The following is a 16,781-nucleotide window of genomic DNA, read 5'->3' as shown; positions in this document are numbered from 1 at the left end:
CCATGCAAAGTAACCAGCTGCTTGGAAAACCACACCAAAAACCCTCAATCTAACTCAAGTACCTGGCATGCAAGCCCAGTCCCACCTGGAGGCTCCCCAAGGTGGGAAGCACAGGGGAAGGGTGGTCAGTTCCCACCCCAACCCCTGAGTCTTGCTGGCTAACAGGACGGGACTGAATATCAACACACTCACCCAGTGCTGCCTTCCAACGGGTAGACGAGCAGCTACTTGCCGTGGTGTTCGAAAGGAATGCTATTCTGAGTTGGGGGGAAAAGACAGCTGTTGGTAAGAGTCCTGCTGGCCAAACACAGCATCATGAGGTCACCGTCCCACCTGACTTTCTAGGTGCAGCCCCTATTTTCCAATGAGCTTCATTTCTCCTAATTTCAAAACCAGATCCATTACACACACATGCAGAAACCTCTTCATAATCATCTACAAGAACTTGCTATGTTTTTTTTTTTAAGAAAATATCGGAAAGAGAGTAATGCCAAGTGATGACATGCATTTTTTTTTTCTTCTAAGCATGCTGCCTAGCCAGATTGCTGGCTCAAGAGAAAGTGTATTGCCCCCAATCATCCCCTCCCCTGCCAAATACTGTTTAAAAGTCTTCCAGCCCCACATTAGGGAAGCTAGTAAATCTTCTTCTTCTTAAAGCTATTCCATGAGAAGGCAGACAAGAGAACAGATCCCGTATGAAATTCCTCTACTCAGTTTTGTTTCCAAATCCTGGGTGTATTTAACTTCATCCTTAAACACTAAGTTGAGAGGACTGGACAATGATTGTGAGAGAATAAGTCAAAATGGATAAATTTCTGTATTTCAGCAAATTTCCAGATTTAAGTTGTCTGAATCCTGCGGATGGCAAAGGCTTTGGTATCTTGACTAACAAACCCTAATAACATGACTCTGAAGGGATATCACCTTAAGTAACAGTCTGGAAAACAGTGCCTAGAGTTTGGCAAGGAAGTCCATTTATAAATATTTGGGAAAACTTTGAAATTGATTCCAGCAGAGAGAGAAGCTGGGTTACTGTCAAATTCTTGGTAGCATAAAAAAGAATGCCAGTTCTGAGGCATAATTGGTAAAACCCAGCAGCAATCCAAAGGACAGGAAATTCCGGGACCCAGGTATCTTCTGAGCAGGAGGACTTTTTTGATGACCAGAAAGAAGACAATTTTTCTAAATTGGCAGTATTTTTCTTGATGTAATGGTCACAAGTTAATAATGAATGAACTAGATGTTGATTGCTATTCATTTGTAGAATAAAGGACTTAAAATCAGATTTAGAGTAGAGAAGTCAGGGCAAGAAATTACCAAAATCTCAAAGTTAAAACCTTGAGCTCATTTATGTAATTTCATAGAACAGGTATTCTTCAGAGATGTCATGTGAGAGAGTAAAAAGGGAAGAAGCTGAGCTCCAAGAACTAAACAGGCTAAATTTCCTCCCTCTTTTTCCTTTTAAATAGTACCTTTTTAAGGTAGTGTGCAACTTTCTTTAGTGACAACCAGTTAAAAATGAAGGTTTCCAGCGATAAACTGCAATTGGGATGTAGTTCATTTCTGCCCCTATTCTGAATTTAAATATTTTTCAGAGTAAATTACACATTAGGTCTTTGAGAAACAAATGAGACTTAAGTCTCTTTAAGAGGCTAAGAGTGTATTTATATCAATGACAGTTTATACATTCAGAAATAGCTAAAATCTTGAAATTTGAATGCACTAGGACAATGTTTTTACAGATTCAAAATATATCTGCTGCTATAGAGAACAGTATAGATGATGAGATAGATGGTTCTAGGTATTAAGAAGATTGGTTAATGAAGATTTCTTTTGCCCCTTGGAAATGAGCTGTTACATAGGACTACAAGATAATAGAAAGATAAAGTAGTAGACAGTTGCCCCTGGGAGACAATTAGTGGGAAGAAGCTTCTGGCTTCTTGGGCAGTCTCTGAATATGGTCTGAGGAATATAGTACCCTATGTCTGACTATTGCCTGCCTACATGACAATGTTCTTTGCAAATATCATGGCTGTTTATTTTGTGATTTGTCTGACCTGGAAACGGATATATTTGGTATGTTAATCCTGGTTTATCCTTTGCAGGGATTAATAATTACTAGTCAATTCAGTTCCTAATCAACTGGGAGACATTACCAAGAATAAAATAGCAAGAAAATAAGGGTTCAAGTACAAAGTACCCAGAGAAGAACAACCTTTTGTTTTAGACTTCCACCCCTTATTTTTTGGTTTAGATCCAGGTGACAAATTGGGAGCCATTGAGGAAAAAATGGCTGATTTGGAAATGCAGGAATTTAGCATGGTTTGAGGAAAAGAATATGAATGTGCTGATGACATAGGTTTGCATCTGCAGAAGAAGCCTTTAAAGAAAGTATCCTTAACTGTACACTTAGAAAGATGGACCATGTTGAAAGAAGAGTTCTGCAGGAGGAAAACTGACTCTAATCTTGCTATCTATAGATGCTGATGTCTTCACAGGAACATTCCCCCATGAAGACTACTAATAATCATTGAGGCTGCCTATCCATTTACTGTTACTTAGTATCAAAAAAAAATTTCTTCCCTATATTGAAATCCCTGGACTTCTAATCATCAATACCCCTTTCTCAGTCAGTTAAGGGGAAAATGAAATGAACAAGAGCTCAAAGTCGATCTATATACAGCCAACCAAACCATTTTGGAGGAAGAAAGATAGAGGCTCTTTGCCAATCAAATATGGTAGAACAAAGTACTCCCTATAAGTATTACATTAACTATGTCAATATCAAAGGAAGCAGGAGAGGTAAATAAACTTTGATCTAAGAACTGGTACAACATCTTTGAGAGCCTAAATACTGATTATGTATCTCTATAATTTCCTTTTAGATTCAAGCTTTTTAATAGTTTTATTATTTTAAAATTAGGTATTCTAAATCTTACTGGTCAAATGTTAGCAGGCCAAATTGCCAGACAATATGAAACAACTATACAAGTATCATACACAAAGCCATGCTACAGAACACTAGTCTAGTCAGGAATTAAGTTTTCCTCTAGTTCAACTGTTTATCCTAATTTCTGAATACTCTCCAAAAGTGCCAGGAAAGAAAGTAGTCTTTAAGTTAATATGAATGCTATTCATATAATAATCTATAGATTAGAATATGGATTATATTCCACATTGGAACATTTCAGGAAAAGGCATACTAGGCCACTTCTATGTACTGGGGTTAGGGAGGTGACATATAAGTGATTACATAACAAAATACCTTCAATATCTAAAATCCAGTTAATCTTAAATACTATCCACATGATTATAGTATTCTCCAGATCTCATAATCCTAATAGGGAAACTGTCTACCTCTCATCAATATTTCTTGCCATGCTCAGAAATAAATACTCTTTCTTATAGGTGTCTCACCTTCACAAATTCAATGACCCCTTTTAAAAATGGGAAAAAAAATCATAAAGGGAACACATAAAGCAATTTCCATCTCTATAATACAAAGTTATACTGCTACAATTTTGGATAAATGCAAGGCTTATTCTTTGTCACTCTATGCTTTGCCACCCAACATACTTAGTTTACTGATCAGAGCACAAAAGGCTCATTTCAAGAATCACCAAAAGAACCATTCTTCCAGCTATTCTTTCAAAATGACTTGGCCAAATCCTATACATAAAACAGGATATTTCTTATGAACAAGCAAGCAGTCAAGTGACCAAGGACCAAAAGAGATTTTGCTTTAGTCTATTCTAATTACTCAAAGGGCACTACAAGCATACAGGAATTGCAGGGAGGAAGGGGGAAAAGAGAGATGGAGAAAAGGTGGAAGGGACAAAAAAAGAAAACGGGGATGGAGGGAGGGAGAATTGATAAAAATGTAAATATTTATCCTAGTTTGTTGAGGTAGGTATGTCACAGTGTGCATCAAAGCAGAGTGAAGAGAAGAAAGAATGTGCATGGAATAAAGGGATGAAAAGGGAGAAATCAGAGGACTGGCTTGGAGCTAAGGATTCTTCATCATGACTCTGCTGCCTTCACCTTGCAGCAAGTTCATATTTACTTCAATGGGCAAATTCTCATTAGGGAAGAGAGCAAATAAGATACAGAGGAGTCACAAAACCAAATTTAACCCAATTCCATAACACTATACTAGGGAAAAGAAAGTTACATATCACCCACTCTGAAACATGTGTATTTAGGACCCGGCATATCCAAAGAGCAAAGGGACACCTGCTCATTACACAATGACCCATGGTACAAGCTGTTAATTCTTTAACTTGTCTTACTCTTTATTGGGTTTATTTCTCCAACCAAAATGAACGAACAAAACTTCTAGGCAGGGCCTGTCATATGAATAAGAAGCATTTAAATGCTTAAAATGTCTATGAAAGACAGAAAGAAGTACAGAGTGCATGATCACAACATTCAGTGGGAGGCAAACATAAGAAAAGCCCTCACATAATTTTTTTGCTTACTAGCTCCTTTAAGGAAAAGGGCCTTCCTAAGGTATATAGCTCAATTCCCTTTGTGCATCTCAACCTTGGAAAGAAAACAGCAAATCTGAATCACAGAAATCTGGGAAGGCTTTAAAATATTCAAAACACATAGATAGATATCCTTAAGGTTAAAGATAAAAGAACAAAACCTCAAATCACACATAGGACACAAGGGGTTATCCATTTTGTCTAATCAGTGCAGGGGAAGCAGCAGATTGAAAAACTGAGGAATCACATTTACACACATTACCATGCTTTGGTCCCTAACTTTCCCCCTGCTAAGGTGTATCCAAATTCCGTACCTGTGAGGTTGACATGCGAGAGGTATCTTGTCGGCCTGTTAAATCAGACGAAGAGATATTGACTGGGGCACCACGATGCAGTCTCATACTCACTTTCCGCTCTCTTTCCATTCCAGAGACAGGCCGAGGAGAGGTGTTAGCTAGAGGAAAAGACAGCAACTGAGTAAAACTAAGTATAAGGTCTCTTAATTCACCTGAGAATCTGGATGCAAACTCCATTTGGCAAAAAATCAGGTTCAAAAAGTTCCTTCAATGCTTTTATATCAGACACATGAAAAGCTTATAACAAAGACTCACTGGTATATTGCAGCCTCAAAGTTCAAACTCAGCAACAAACTTGATGGAATGAATACTTACAAAGCTATGCAAGATGCTGCAAATGCTTCAGAGCATCTGTTTACTCAATTAAACTAAGAAACTAGATATCATGAAAGTTGGCATTACATTAGGACCAAATAGGCCACAAAGACTTTGTTTTATACTAAATCGTTTAGGAATAAATTCTTTCATAAAAATAATCATAGAATCTCAAACCAGAAAATACCATGAAAAGCAAAGGAGGGAAGAGTGGGAACCCATTCCTAGGATCATGAATTTAAGGCTTAGCAGGAATTAGAAGTTTTCAAGTTCAACTCTCTGATTTTATAGATAAAGAAACTGAGGATAAGTTTCGTTTCTTGCTTAAGATCATATAGTTAAGCAAGGACTTGAAGCAGTTATCAGAACTACTCTATCTCTGCTACCGAGACATCAATTACCAAAAAAATCAAAATGTATCGAAAGGAAAAGTTTACATGAGTAATAGTGGGAATAAAATAGTTTTCAAAAGGAAAGAAAAACTAACAAAGGGAAATTTTCTACTCTGGATAAGATGCTTATTAACAGAGAGAAAATGGTGGGAACCTTCTGGGCAAGTGAGTATTTTAACAGTTTATGATATGGAAAGAGAAGAATTTTGGACATACTCTAAATGTGCACCCTAAATTTCGGGAAAGCAGAATTCCTTTTTTTTTTTTTTTTTTTTTTAAAGATAGTGTGTCTCTTCATGGACACAATATTACCACTCATCCGTGTGGGAGGTTCAACTTGTTTCATTTTCTTACCCGGACATAACCCTCTACAATTCTGAATCCTGAGATCAAGAGATCTATCAGATATGTGCATTACTACACTTGTCTGGGAAAACAGATTTCAAAGGATTCAGAGTAAATACAGGCAGGAATCCATAGACTAAAATGCTTGAGGAGATACAAGCCCAGGAAGGATAGCAAATGCTCAGGAATGAAATCCTGAAGAGACAAAGGAAAATTAAAAAAAAAAAAGTTTTGTGGTAAAGTGCTATAAAAATAGCATTAGGAATTTTAATCTTTTGAATGGACTAAGGCTTGTAAGGGAAGTTAAGGGGGGAGGGGGAGGAATATATATATTTAGCTGTACTGGGAGCAAAAGAAAGATTAAAGACGACAGAGGATCTTTGTCTGGGGTAGATGGAATATTGATAATATAGAGAAGGCAAAATTGTTCAATTTTTGTTTTCTCTGCAAAGGTGAATGGCCTTTAAATTAGAAATTATAGAATAAAAATGGAGAATTGATACCCAACATAAGGATATTAAATACAGGTAATCCAACTCAGATGTTATCTCTTCAGGCCCTGAAAGAACTGGCTGGCTGATGTGACTGCTCAATTTCTTTTAGGGTAACCTGTATTTGAAAACTACGGAAAACAGAAGATATATACAAATATTTGAGAATAACAAATACCGTCTTACTTAGAGCCTGCAAATATAGATTAGTGAGTTTGACTTTGGGAAAACTCTAGAATGGATCATTAAAAATTCTTTACCAACTCTGTTAAGTAGATATTATCCCTCATTTTACAATTAAGGAAACTTAGTGACTTGCTCAAGGGCACATAGTGTCTGAGGTCAAATTTGAACTTAAGTCTCTCTGACTCTAGGCCCCTAAATCTATGATATACTCTTACCTGGCTTTCCAGTGGATCACCCAGGGATTTGGCCTAATAACTTTAATGGATAGATACAAATGACATGCTCCCTAATTGTGCAGGTTGATACAAAGCTATTAATAGCAGCTTAAAAACAGGGTTAGCTTCTTCTTCTTCTTCTTTTTTTTTTGTTGCCTTTTTGACCTCTTAAAACCAACATTCCATTTACCCCAGACAAAGATCCTCCTTTTGCCCCTAGCACATCTAAAAACAATTTTTATTTTGTTTTCCTTAATTTCCTCCCTTACAAGCCTTAGCTAATTCAAAGGGTTAATATCCCTAACACTATATTCTTATATACCACAAAAATTAATTTTTTGTCCTCAATGGAACTGTTTTCCTTTGTCTTCAGAATTTTATTCCTAAACATTTGCTATCCCTTATGGGCTTGCATCCCCTCGAGCACTTTGTAGTCCAAGGTGCATATCTAGGAAAAGAAATAGTGATTTCAAAGAGCCAGCAAAGATTCTATTGAGACAATTCATGCTAGAATAAACTTTTTTTAAAAAGCTTTTTATATACAAAACATATGCATGTTTAATTTTTCAACACTGACCCTTGCAAAAACTTGTTTCAACTTTTCCCCTCCTTCCCTCCATCCCTCTCCCCTAGATGGCAGATAATATTCCCATACATGCTAAATATGACTAACTTTTTTTTAAAAACAGGATTAGTAAAACGATAGATAAGAAGGATGCTGTGGACATATAAGCTAAGTACTTCTTGTGGGAAAAAATGGAAAAATGAGATTTGGATAGATGAGAATACAATCAGATGGAATTCAGACCTAGTTAGATGGCTACACTTGAATAGTTGTTTATGACCCAATATGAGCATTAGAGAGTGTGGATCTCAACATAACATTTCTACTTTTTCTGTTATTATCTGCTTGCATTTTTGTTTTCCCTCTCAGGTTATTTTTACCCTCTAAATCCGATTTTTCTTGTGCAGCAAGTTAACTGTACAAATATGTATATTCATATTGTATTTTAACATATACTTAACTACCTGCCATCTAGGGGATGGGGTGGGAGGAAGGAGGGGAAAAGCTGCAACAGAAGGTTTTGCAAGGGTCAATGTTGAAAAATTACCCATGCATATGTTTTGTAAATAAAAAGCTATAAAAGGGAATAAGTATTATGAAGCTGTGTTGTCAGGCATCACTCTAAGTGCTTTACAAATAGCATCTCATTTGATCCTCACAACCAAAGTGACTAAGTGACTTGCTCCAGGTCACACAGCCAATGTCTGAGAACAAATTTAAACTCAATCTTTCTTTCTCTTAGGCCCAGCAGTTTCTGCCATACTCCTATTGCCTGGCTTTGCAGTGGATTACCCCATGGATCTGTAATGCAGATAGAAACAGGTGATATGCTTTCTAATGCAGCAGATGATCCAAAGCTATAAGAAATAGCTTAACAACAGGGTTAGCATCCCCAAAAGATCTTGACAGACTAGAGAATTGGGCTGATTCTTATAAGTAAACAGGGATAAATGTAAACTTGCACTTGGGAATGAAAAGAATCAACTTCATAAATATAAACTAGGAAGGTATAGAGAAAGCACAGCTGTTCTGAAAAAGATCCTTCATTGAAGGAACCAACAAATTTAGCTGGGAGAAGAGAAACTCACGTGTGACAAATATGTTCAAATATCTGAAGTGGAGGAGGGATTAGAATTATTCTTTTTGCCAGAACCAGACACAGGTTTTGCTAAACCAGAAACCATGAATGAATAGAAGTTGCAAAAAAGATCAGTTTAGGCCTGATCTTTCAAATTCAAATTGTCCAAAAGTGGCCTGGCCTACCCTCCAAGGGCTATTTGAACAGATGCTGGATGATCACTTTGAGTGCATATTATAGTGGAAATTCCTTTTGCATATAGTTATAGGTTTTATGAGATGGCCTCCAAGATACCATCCAACAGTCAAATCTTTTGATTCTGTGAAATACTTTGATGAAGGTTATTTTTTCCAAGACAAACAATGATCATCAACTTGGGGGTAATTACAAGGATAAACTTAGTTGATATTGACATAAAACCTGTTAAAATTATTTTTTTCGGGTAAAGAAGTATTATATCATTTGTATGATATATGATAATGATTCTAGAGCAAGTTGGGAGCTTGAGGTGGGAAAAGATCTCACAAGTTCTAAATCTAGTTCTTGGACCATCAACTCTTTCAAAAAGAGTTAAATCAAAAAAATAAACTGCCAGTTTAAAAAAGGCCTTGGGAAAGCAGTTTTTATTTATGGGCTTACTTACCAGTATGTGAGGTAGGGGTGAGGGGAGTAGGAGGAGCTACATCTTGTGTTCCCCTCAGGCGGCCTGATGCAGTGGAAGGGAGACCCCGAGTAGTTGGATTTCGGGAGTGTCTCAATCGTTCCTCTCGATCCCGGCGTTCCCTTTCGGCATCATCAGCTGCCCGGCTGGCACCCTGAGGAAGGTCAACATTATCAGACCTGGCTTACTGCCAACTTTATCAAGACTCCTTCACAATTATTTGGCAACTTGAGAAACATTAAGCTATATTTGCGGGGTTGGGGAAGGGAAGAGACTTGTCTTGTGATGAGGTTAACAACATAGAAAGGTTAGGTGACTTACTATTGTAATCACAAGGACAAAACCCTGTTAAGCTACCTAGAGGCAACAGAAAGTTCAGTATAAAGAGCGCTTGCTGGACTTGGGAATCAGGAACCCTTGAATTCAAATTCAGATTCAGCCACTTACTAATTGTGTGTAGTCAAGTCACTTAACCTCAACTGAAGTTTCAAGTTTCCTCAACTGAAAAATGGGGATAATAGTACCTACCTCATACACAGTCTATAGGACTGTATATTTATAAAGCAGTTAGCCCACATAGTAGGCGCTTAATAAATGACTTTCCCTCCTTTCTAAGCAAGAGAAATTCCATCTTACAACTCCTAAATACAATCATATAGACAAGATCAAAGCTCTAAAAGTTCTTTCAAACCCCTTATAACTTTTGATTATATGAAAGTCCCCTTTTAATTCTATTTGTACCTGCAAATCACACAAAACATTCATATACTGTGATGTGACTTTCTTTTTTTTTTTTTTGGGGGGGGGGAGGGGGGAATGAGGGGAGAGGGAATAGAAACAGGACAGAGAAGTTAGATAGACTAGTTAGATAGACTATTAAATAATTTCCAAAAGCCAAAGTACAATCAAAAAAGGGGTACAGAGAGGGTGGGTAGCAGGACAAAGTAGGTATGAAACCAGATGCTAAAGTACAAAAACATCTGAATTGGTAGCATCAGGCTAGGGTGGGTAAGAGATGTTATTTAGGTGAATTACATTTAGCAGATGTCAAGAAATAGGACAGAAAAGGCAAAGTGCTATCCCTGAAGTGATTACACTAGGTGAGGATAGATGTGGCTGCATTCATATTTTAGTTGTTTTTGCAAATAAAGAATATGGCTCAAATCACAATCCATGGGTATATTTCTCTGTTGTTATTACCACCACCAGGGGACTATCAGCAGCAGCACCTCAGACAAGGGTTTTACAGTTTATCAAGTATTTTCATACACATTTCATTTTAAGATACTTAAGCTGTGACAATCTTGGTTAATTAATTTTAAAGACCAATAAGGACCTTAAAAGAAAGAAAACACAAGGAGAAAGAGGTTTAAGTGATTTTGTAGGGAAGGGTACATGCCAAGAAACCAAACTGAGTAGAGTAGAAGATTCCACAAGCATTTTCAACTGCATCCATCCCAATGGTTTTGCAGGTTTTAAATCCCCTATGCCATTCTCTTGAGAACTGGAGTTCAACAACAGGAACTCTGCCTATGATGTTTTTCCCTCTTAGAAGGAAAAGAATAGCACTAAAGAGAAATTACAAAATTTCCAATGATTCTTTCATGGAAACTTCTTAATTATAGCCACTTATTATATAAATGAATAGAATTCATACAAAATAAAAATATTTAACTCCACCCCCCCCAATATAGGAAAAAAATTGGGTTTCTCATCATGTAATCTATAAATGAATGATGTAACTATTAACACCTGTAAATTCTATTATCCATGTTGCACTAGCCTCAGAATCACTAACTAGAGGACAGAAGGGATACTAAAGGCCATCTGGTCCAAATTGGCCAAGAATCCGTGATATAATATGCTTTCCCCCAAAGTATTCATCCTGTTTTCACTTGAAAAACCTAAGGGGTAACCCAATATTTGGAGATCCTATTACATTTTTGGATCTCTAATTCTTTGGAAGTCCTTCCTTTACATTAAACTGAAATACACTTCTCTGCAACTTCTATCCAGTGACCCTAATTTTGCCTACGGGGCCAAGAATGAAGAACAAGTTGAATTTTTGTCCTACCCAATGCTTTTTGGATATTTGAACAGAGTTCTCATGGTTCTAAATGTCTGCTCTTTGTTCTCCAAGTAATTTTCACTGAGCAAGATTTTGAAGCCCATCAACATTCAGGTTGCTCCCCCTGCCCTTCACCCCCCTCCCCATCTCTCCTATCTCCATCTTATAAGAAGAGGACATTCAGTATAGAAGACTTCTCCAGAGAGGGTCTGACAAGAAAGGAGAACAGAAGAACATCACTTTCCTGGTCTTGGACTCTAGGCCTTTCATAATGTACCCTAAAACTGCTTTTACTTTTTTGGCTGCCTCATTATACATACACTGAGCATACAGGCCATTAAAATCTTTCCCCCCAGCCCCCCACATGAATTATCACCCAGTCATGTATTCCCCCATTTTAGATTTGTGAAGTTGTTTTTTTGAATGCTAACATAGGCCTTTGTAATTATCCTAATAAAATTTCACATGATTTGGTTCAGCCTACTATTCTAGGCTGATTTTTTCTGAATGCTGATTCTGTCATCCAATTTGTTATCTATCCCTTCCCACCATAATGTCACCTGAAAATTAGATAAGTATACTTCATTCACAGGTCACTGACCCCAAAAAAATAAATAAATAAGAAGGATGAGTAGTCCAGGGCAAAAGACAGATCCCCAATGCCCTTTAATAAAGACCTTCTTCCAGGCTGAGAGAGAGCCATTAAGAGTCCACTTTTTCAAAGTCAGATTCACTTGTCTTTACTATTATCTAGATCACATCTCTCCATCTTCACAAGCATAACTTCCTGTTATGTCAAATGTACCTATTATTTTTATAGCATTTTCTTTATCCTCCAGTTAGTTACCCTGTTAGAAAAATCATGTCAGACTGGCATGGCTGTTTTGTTTTTTTCCTTTTAAACATATTTCCCTATTTTTCATGTTGTACAAGAAAAAGCAGACCAAAAGGGAAAAAAACCGCGAGAAAGAAAAAGCAGACAGACAAAAAAAGGTGAAAATACTATTCTTCAATCCACATTCAGTCTCCATAGTTTTCTGTCTGGATGCAGATGGCACTTTCCATCCCAAGTCCATTGGAATTGTCTTGAATCGCCGTATTGCTGAGAAGAGCCAAGTCCATCACAGTTGATCATCACATGATCTTGCTGTTGCATGTATAATGATCTCCTGGTTCTGCTCACTTCACTTGGCATCAGTTCATGTAAGTCTCTCCAGGCCTCTCTGAAATCAGCCCACTTATAATATTCCATTATATTCATATACCATAATTTATTCAGCCATTCCCCAACTGATGGGCACCCAATTCAATTTCTAATTCCTTGGCATGGCTGTTTTTGATGAAGCCATGCTGGCTGTAGGTGGTCACAACTCACCTTTCCAATATGTTTACAAACCACCTATTTATCAATATATTCTAGTTTTCGAGGATGAAGTCACTTTTACACACCCCAACCCTGTTTCCCCTTAAAAAAAAAAAAACAAACAAACAAAACAAAACCAGGACAATTGGCTTTCTCCAGTCTTAAGATATCTCTTTCATTCTTTATTTTCCTTCCAAGATCTCTAACAGCGATCCTAACTCTCCCCAAATGCAGATGCTTAAACTGGGCAAAAATGAAACTAACCCCAAATTCTGGGGCACAATATTCTTGGCATTATTGGTTGGCCCCCTCTCATCTTGTAAAGTCATTCTAAGGTTTCCTGTTTTTGTGTACTCTTTGAGGAAGAGGTTTGATTCTGTAGGCTGTAGATTTCATCACCCTGGATGGGTTTCAATTTCTGTTCCAAGTTGATAACTGAATGGAATGAATTCTTAACGCAAGGTAGGAGATCAGCAAGTCTGAATTCTTACTAGTTCTGTACCGAGTATCACTGACCTGGTGTCAGAGGGAGAAAAAAAGATACAAGGGATAGCAGGACTATGGCACTGGGAGTTACAAAACAAATGAACTATGGGCAAAGGAAATAAAAACTCCAATGAAAGATATTAAGACAATATTTGGATAGGTATTTCAAATAAGGCAGAAACACAATTCCCAAGGCTCATTAGTCCATTTTCTGGGGCCAAGCTGTTGTGATGACCCATGGTATATATCTAGGTTGTCAGGAGACTGCCAGATACGGCATAAATATTTGAAGGACTCCAATGTTCTTCCCCTTTTATTCCAGTATTTCAATATTACTAGGATCATAATTATCCAGGTGATTTTAAAAGGGAGGTAGAAAATAGGAAATGCTACCTAAATAACACCAAAAGTAAAATCCTATTTGTGAGCCCCAGTCCTTAAAAAGAACGACAGTGGTACTTACAAATTTTAGCATGTTCCAGTCAAACACATAGTCATAGGAAAAACCCTGGCGATGGAACAGGTTCCTGAAGAGCTGTCTCAGGTAGGAATAGTCAGGTTTGTCATCGAAACGCAATGAACGACAGAAATTCAGGTATGTGGCAAATTCAGCTGCAAAACATTGAGAAAACTCAAAGCTGTATGGAAACCTTATTTGAATATTAATATAATTAGTACAATTTCCCCACACACATATTTTGCTTGCATTTTTTTTTACTTTTCTAAACCATAATATAGAACCATGATCTAAAACAAATAAAAATCTGAGGTACTCATCATTGTTCTGAGACTTAGAATCCCAAATGTAAATTTATTTTGGGAAACTCTGATGTTATCAAGGACTGTTCAGACAGAGAATATGAACAAAAGTTATTAATATATGTAATGAATATTGTTCACATGTAATATGAACAATAACATCAGAAGCTGAGAAGAAGAATTACTTCAACTGCAAGTGAAATGAGGCAGGGCTAGGGAACAGATAAGGTCAACATACTGGGTAAAAACCTCTCTATTTGTGACAATCAGAAATATTCAATATTTAAGCAGCAAAGAGATAAGGAAAGGGTGTGAAAAGCATCAACTACTTATCACTTTTCTGATCTGTAGAGAGAGTTTCCTTCTATAATGCTATTTCTAAAGAAACAGAAGCGATTTATATACAGAACTATTTTTTTTGTTATTGGATTATACTTCTTCCATAGAATATAGTGACAGAACAGTCTTACAACTTACTAAATGAAATTTAACAGTGTAGAACAAGTAGATCCCCCACAAAAACTTACAAGGGTAGCCTTTACATAACACTTCAATGGGAGTGGACATTTTCTTTTCACTAATTCTTTCATATTTTTGTCTCTTGGTAGCAGCCTTCAGCCCCTGCCAGGGGAGGGAGCCCAAATTGAAGTACATCAACACATAGCCCAGGGACTCCAAGTCATCCCTTCGAGATTGTTCTGAAGAAAAAGTATAAAGAAAAATGTGTGACAACATGCATTCATTCACTACATTCTTAAAAAGGTAACCAAAAAACTCAAAAGGAAAAATTACAATAAAACTTCAGTCCTTTGGATTTATAATAAATTGCCACTCTTATCCTAAACTAAGAAAACTAATCCTTAGCCCAGTGTACAATAATGCTCTAACTTATTGGCTGTAAATAAAAAGCAATTACCAGTCCCTCAAATCTTGGGAAAAAAAAATGCTTTTAATTCAATCACTCAGAAGCTATAATCTATCTGCCACAATGAGTTAATGGTCACGGGGATCCATAAACTTTGAAGGTTGCACATTCCGATGATGCCCAAGAACACAGATTAATAGCTGTTAAATTTGATTTGAAAAATAAGTAGTCCAGAAGGCTCTCTTAGGTCAGTGACTCCTAGTTTTCTAGGTGGAGGAGTATACTACACACAGGCTCACCAATTCCAAGATGAGTGTTGATGGAGGCATAACGAGCAGTTCCTGTGAGGTTTTTATTCTCACGATAGGGTATGTGCTGATGGGTCCTAGCATCTCGGTACTTCTTGGCCAACCCAAAGTCTATGATGTAGACTAGGTTACCCTTTTTTCCCAGTCCCATAAGAAAATTATCCGGCTTCACATCTCGGTGGATGAAGTTCTTCGAATGAATGTATTCAATCCGACTAATCTATAAGCAAGAAGTAAGAGATAAGATTAAGATAAGACAACAACATTGGGCACTAGACATTTTCTCTCATTTTCATCACTTTTTAAACCTCTCCAGAAATTACGTGGCAAAGATAAAACAACTTTAGCTGTATCCATGGTCATGGGACATTCAAAAACCAAAAGCTGGTTAAAAAAAAAAAAAATGAAGCTCATTGATCTCATTTCCTTAGAATTTTTTTCCTGGTTCCCTAATTACCAACGGTATAGAAAGGCAGGTGAGCAGATACAAAGATTTAAGGGCTTGCAAGAAAATCTCCCTCCATACTCTGGTGCCCCCTTTCTCCTCCTTTCTCCATTACCTTGGAGATCCAGCTCCAGACTGCCAAAGTTTACTCCTTGACATTAAGTGCTCCAGCAGCCCTTTAGGATCAAAAGCATGCAGGAACTGTCATTGCTGTAGACAATTTTATAGCACTAGAACTATAAAACTATCACCTGCCAGGTAAAATCCCATAGTACCACCATTATCAATTCTCTAAACTGTTGGTGCCAGACCAAAGAACTGAAGAACAAATAGCCAGCAGGATATCAGGTGAGCTGTGTGTGAATATACAGCATTCCACTAAACTGCAAATAAAGAACTCAACATTCGTTTGGAGGAAAATTCTGCTACCCAATGTCAATTTAGGGGGGAGGAAGAAGGGAGAGGCAGAGACCTGGGTGGATGAACCATGAATTACCTGGCATGGGAGGAAACTGAGAAACCCTGAAATCCAGCCCTCAAGGACACACCCTGATATCATAGAAAACAAAGCCAGGAAGTGTGCAAGTGGGAAAATCAGGAAGGGGGAAAAAAAGACTAAAATTACCAAGATCTTAGGAAGAAAATTCAACGGCCTTGAACGTAAGAAGATTCAGCAACAAGTAAATCATTTAACAGAAGGAAATAGGGCCTTCAGATCTAGTAAATGAATTCAGATATCTGAATATTGCAAAACAAAGGAAAATGATTTGAGACACAAGTCTTTATAGAATGTGACAAAAATGTGGAACTACAACACAGTGTTCCTGAGAGGTTCAAAAAAAAACCATGAGGTTTAAAAGAATTTTATGACCTGCACATGGAAAAATAATGGACAAAATAGAAAAACTAGAATCTGTGATGGCAAATCACCCCTCCCCTCCCCCCCACAAAAAAAAATAAAATAAATAAGAATAAGAGAATGGGAATATAAACAACCAGAAGTGAAGAACAATATGAAGTTAAGAAAATATATTCATTATACAAAAAAAAATACTGAATTTTGAAGATATGACGCATTGTCAACGTCCAAGGATCATAGGTCTTCCAGAAAAACATAAAGAATAATAATAATATCATGTAGGAAATAATAAAAACTGCCCAGAATTTCTGACCACAGAAAAAGAAATACTAATTGAATTCAAAAAACAAAACAAAAACATAAAAACCCCAAGACATATAGTCATTAAAATTTAACAATTCATTTCAGAAACAAAGTTTTTTTTAAATAGTATTTTATTTTTCTAAATACATGCAAAGATAGTTTCCAACTTTCATTCACCTTTGCAAAAACTTATGTTCCAAATTTTACTTCCTCTTCTCCCCCCCCCCACCCCAA

General features: G+C 37.0%; 1 protein-coding gene across 6 annotated transcripts in view; it reads right to left on the bottom strand.

Moving 5' to 3' along the window:
• The window catches only part of CSNK1D (casein kinase 1 delta), a 66,196-nt gene that overhangs the window by 16,141 nt on the left and 33,274 nt on the right, over positions 1-16,781 (bottom strand). For 4 of the 6 annotated variants that reach the window (XR_007953367.1, XM_051995308.1, XM_051995306.1 and 1 more), the window contains exons 4-8: positions 14,932-15,160; positions 14,295-14,465; positions 13,472-13,620; positions 9,074-9,245; positions 4,802-4,941 (exon numbers count right to left, since the gene is read on the bottom strand). Coding sequence is in view for 5 of the 6 variants with exons in the window: in XM_051995308.1 (XP_051851268.1) it covers positions 4,802-4,941; positions 9,074-9,245; positions 13,472-13,620; positions 14,295-14,465; positions 14,932-15,160 (861 nt within the window). In the remaining variant the exon portion in view is untranslated. Of the gene's footprint in view, positions 1-192; positions 258-4,801; positions 4,942-9,073; positions 9,246-12,672; positions 13,039-13,471; positions 13,621-14,294; positions 14,466-14,931; positions 15,161-16,781 lie in introns of those variants that run through there. The other 2 variants (XM_051995309.1, XM_051995310.1) reach the window with 2 other exon arrangements.

This window comes from Antechinus flavipes, chromosome 4 (genome assembly GCF_016432865.1).
Source record: "Antechinus flavipes isolate AdamAnt ecotype Samford, QLD, Australia chromosome 4, AdamAnt_v2, whole genome shotgun sequence".
Taxonomy (NCBI): Eukaryota; Metazoa; Chordata; class Mammalia; order Dasyuromorphia; family Dasyuridae; genus Antechinus; species Antechinus flavipes.
Note: the sequence above shows the minus strand (reverse complement) of the source record. Positions and strands in the feature narration are given on the sequence as shown.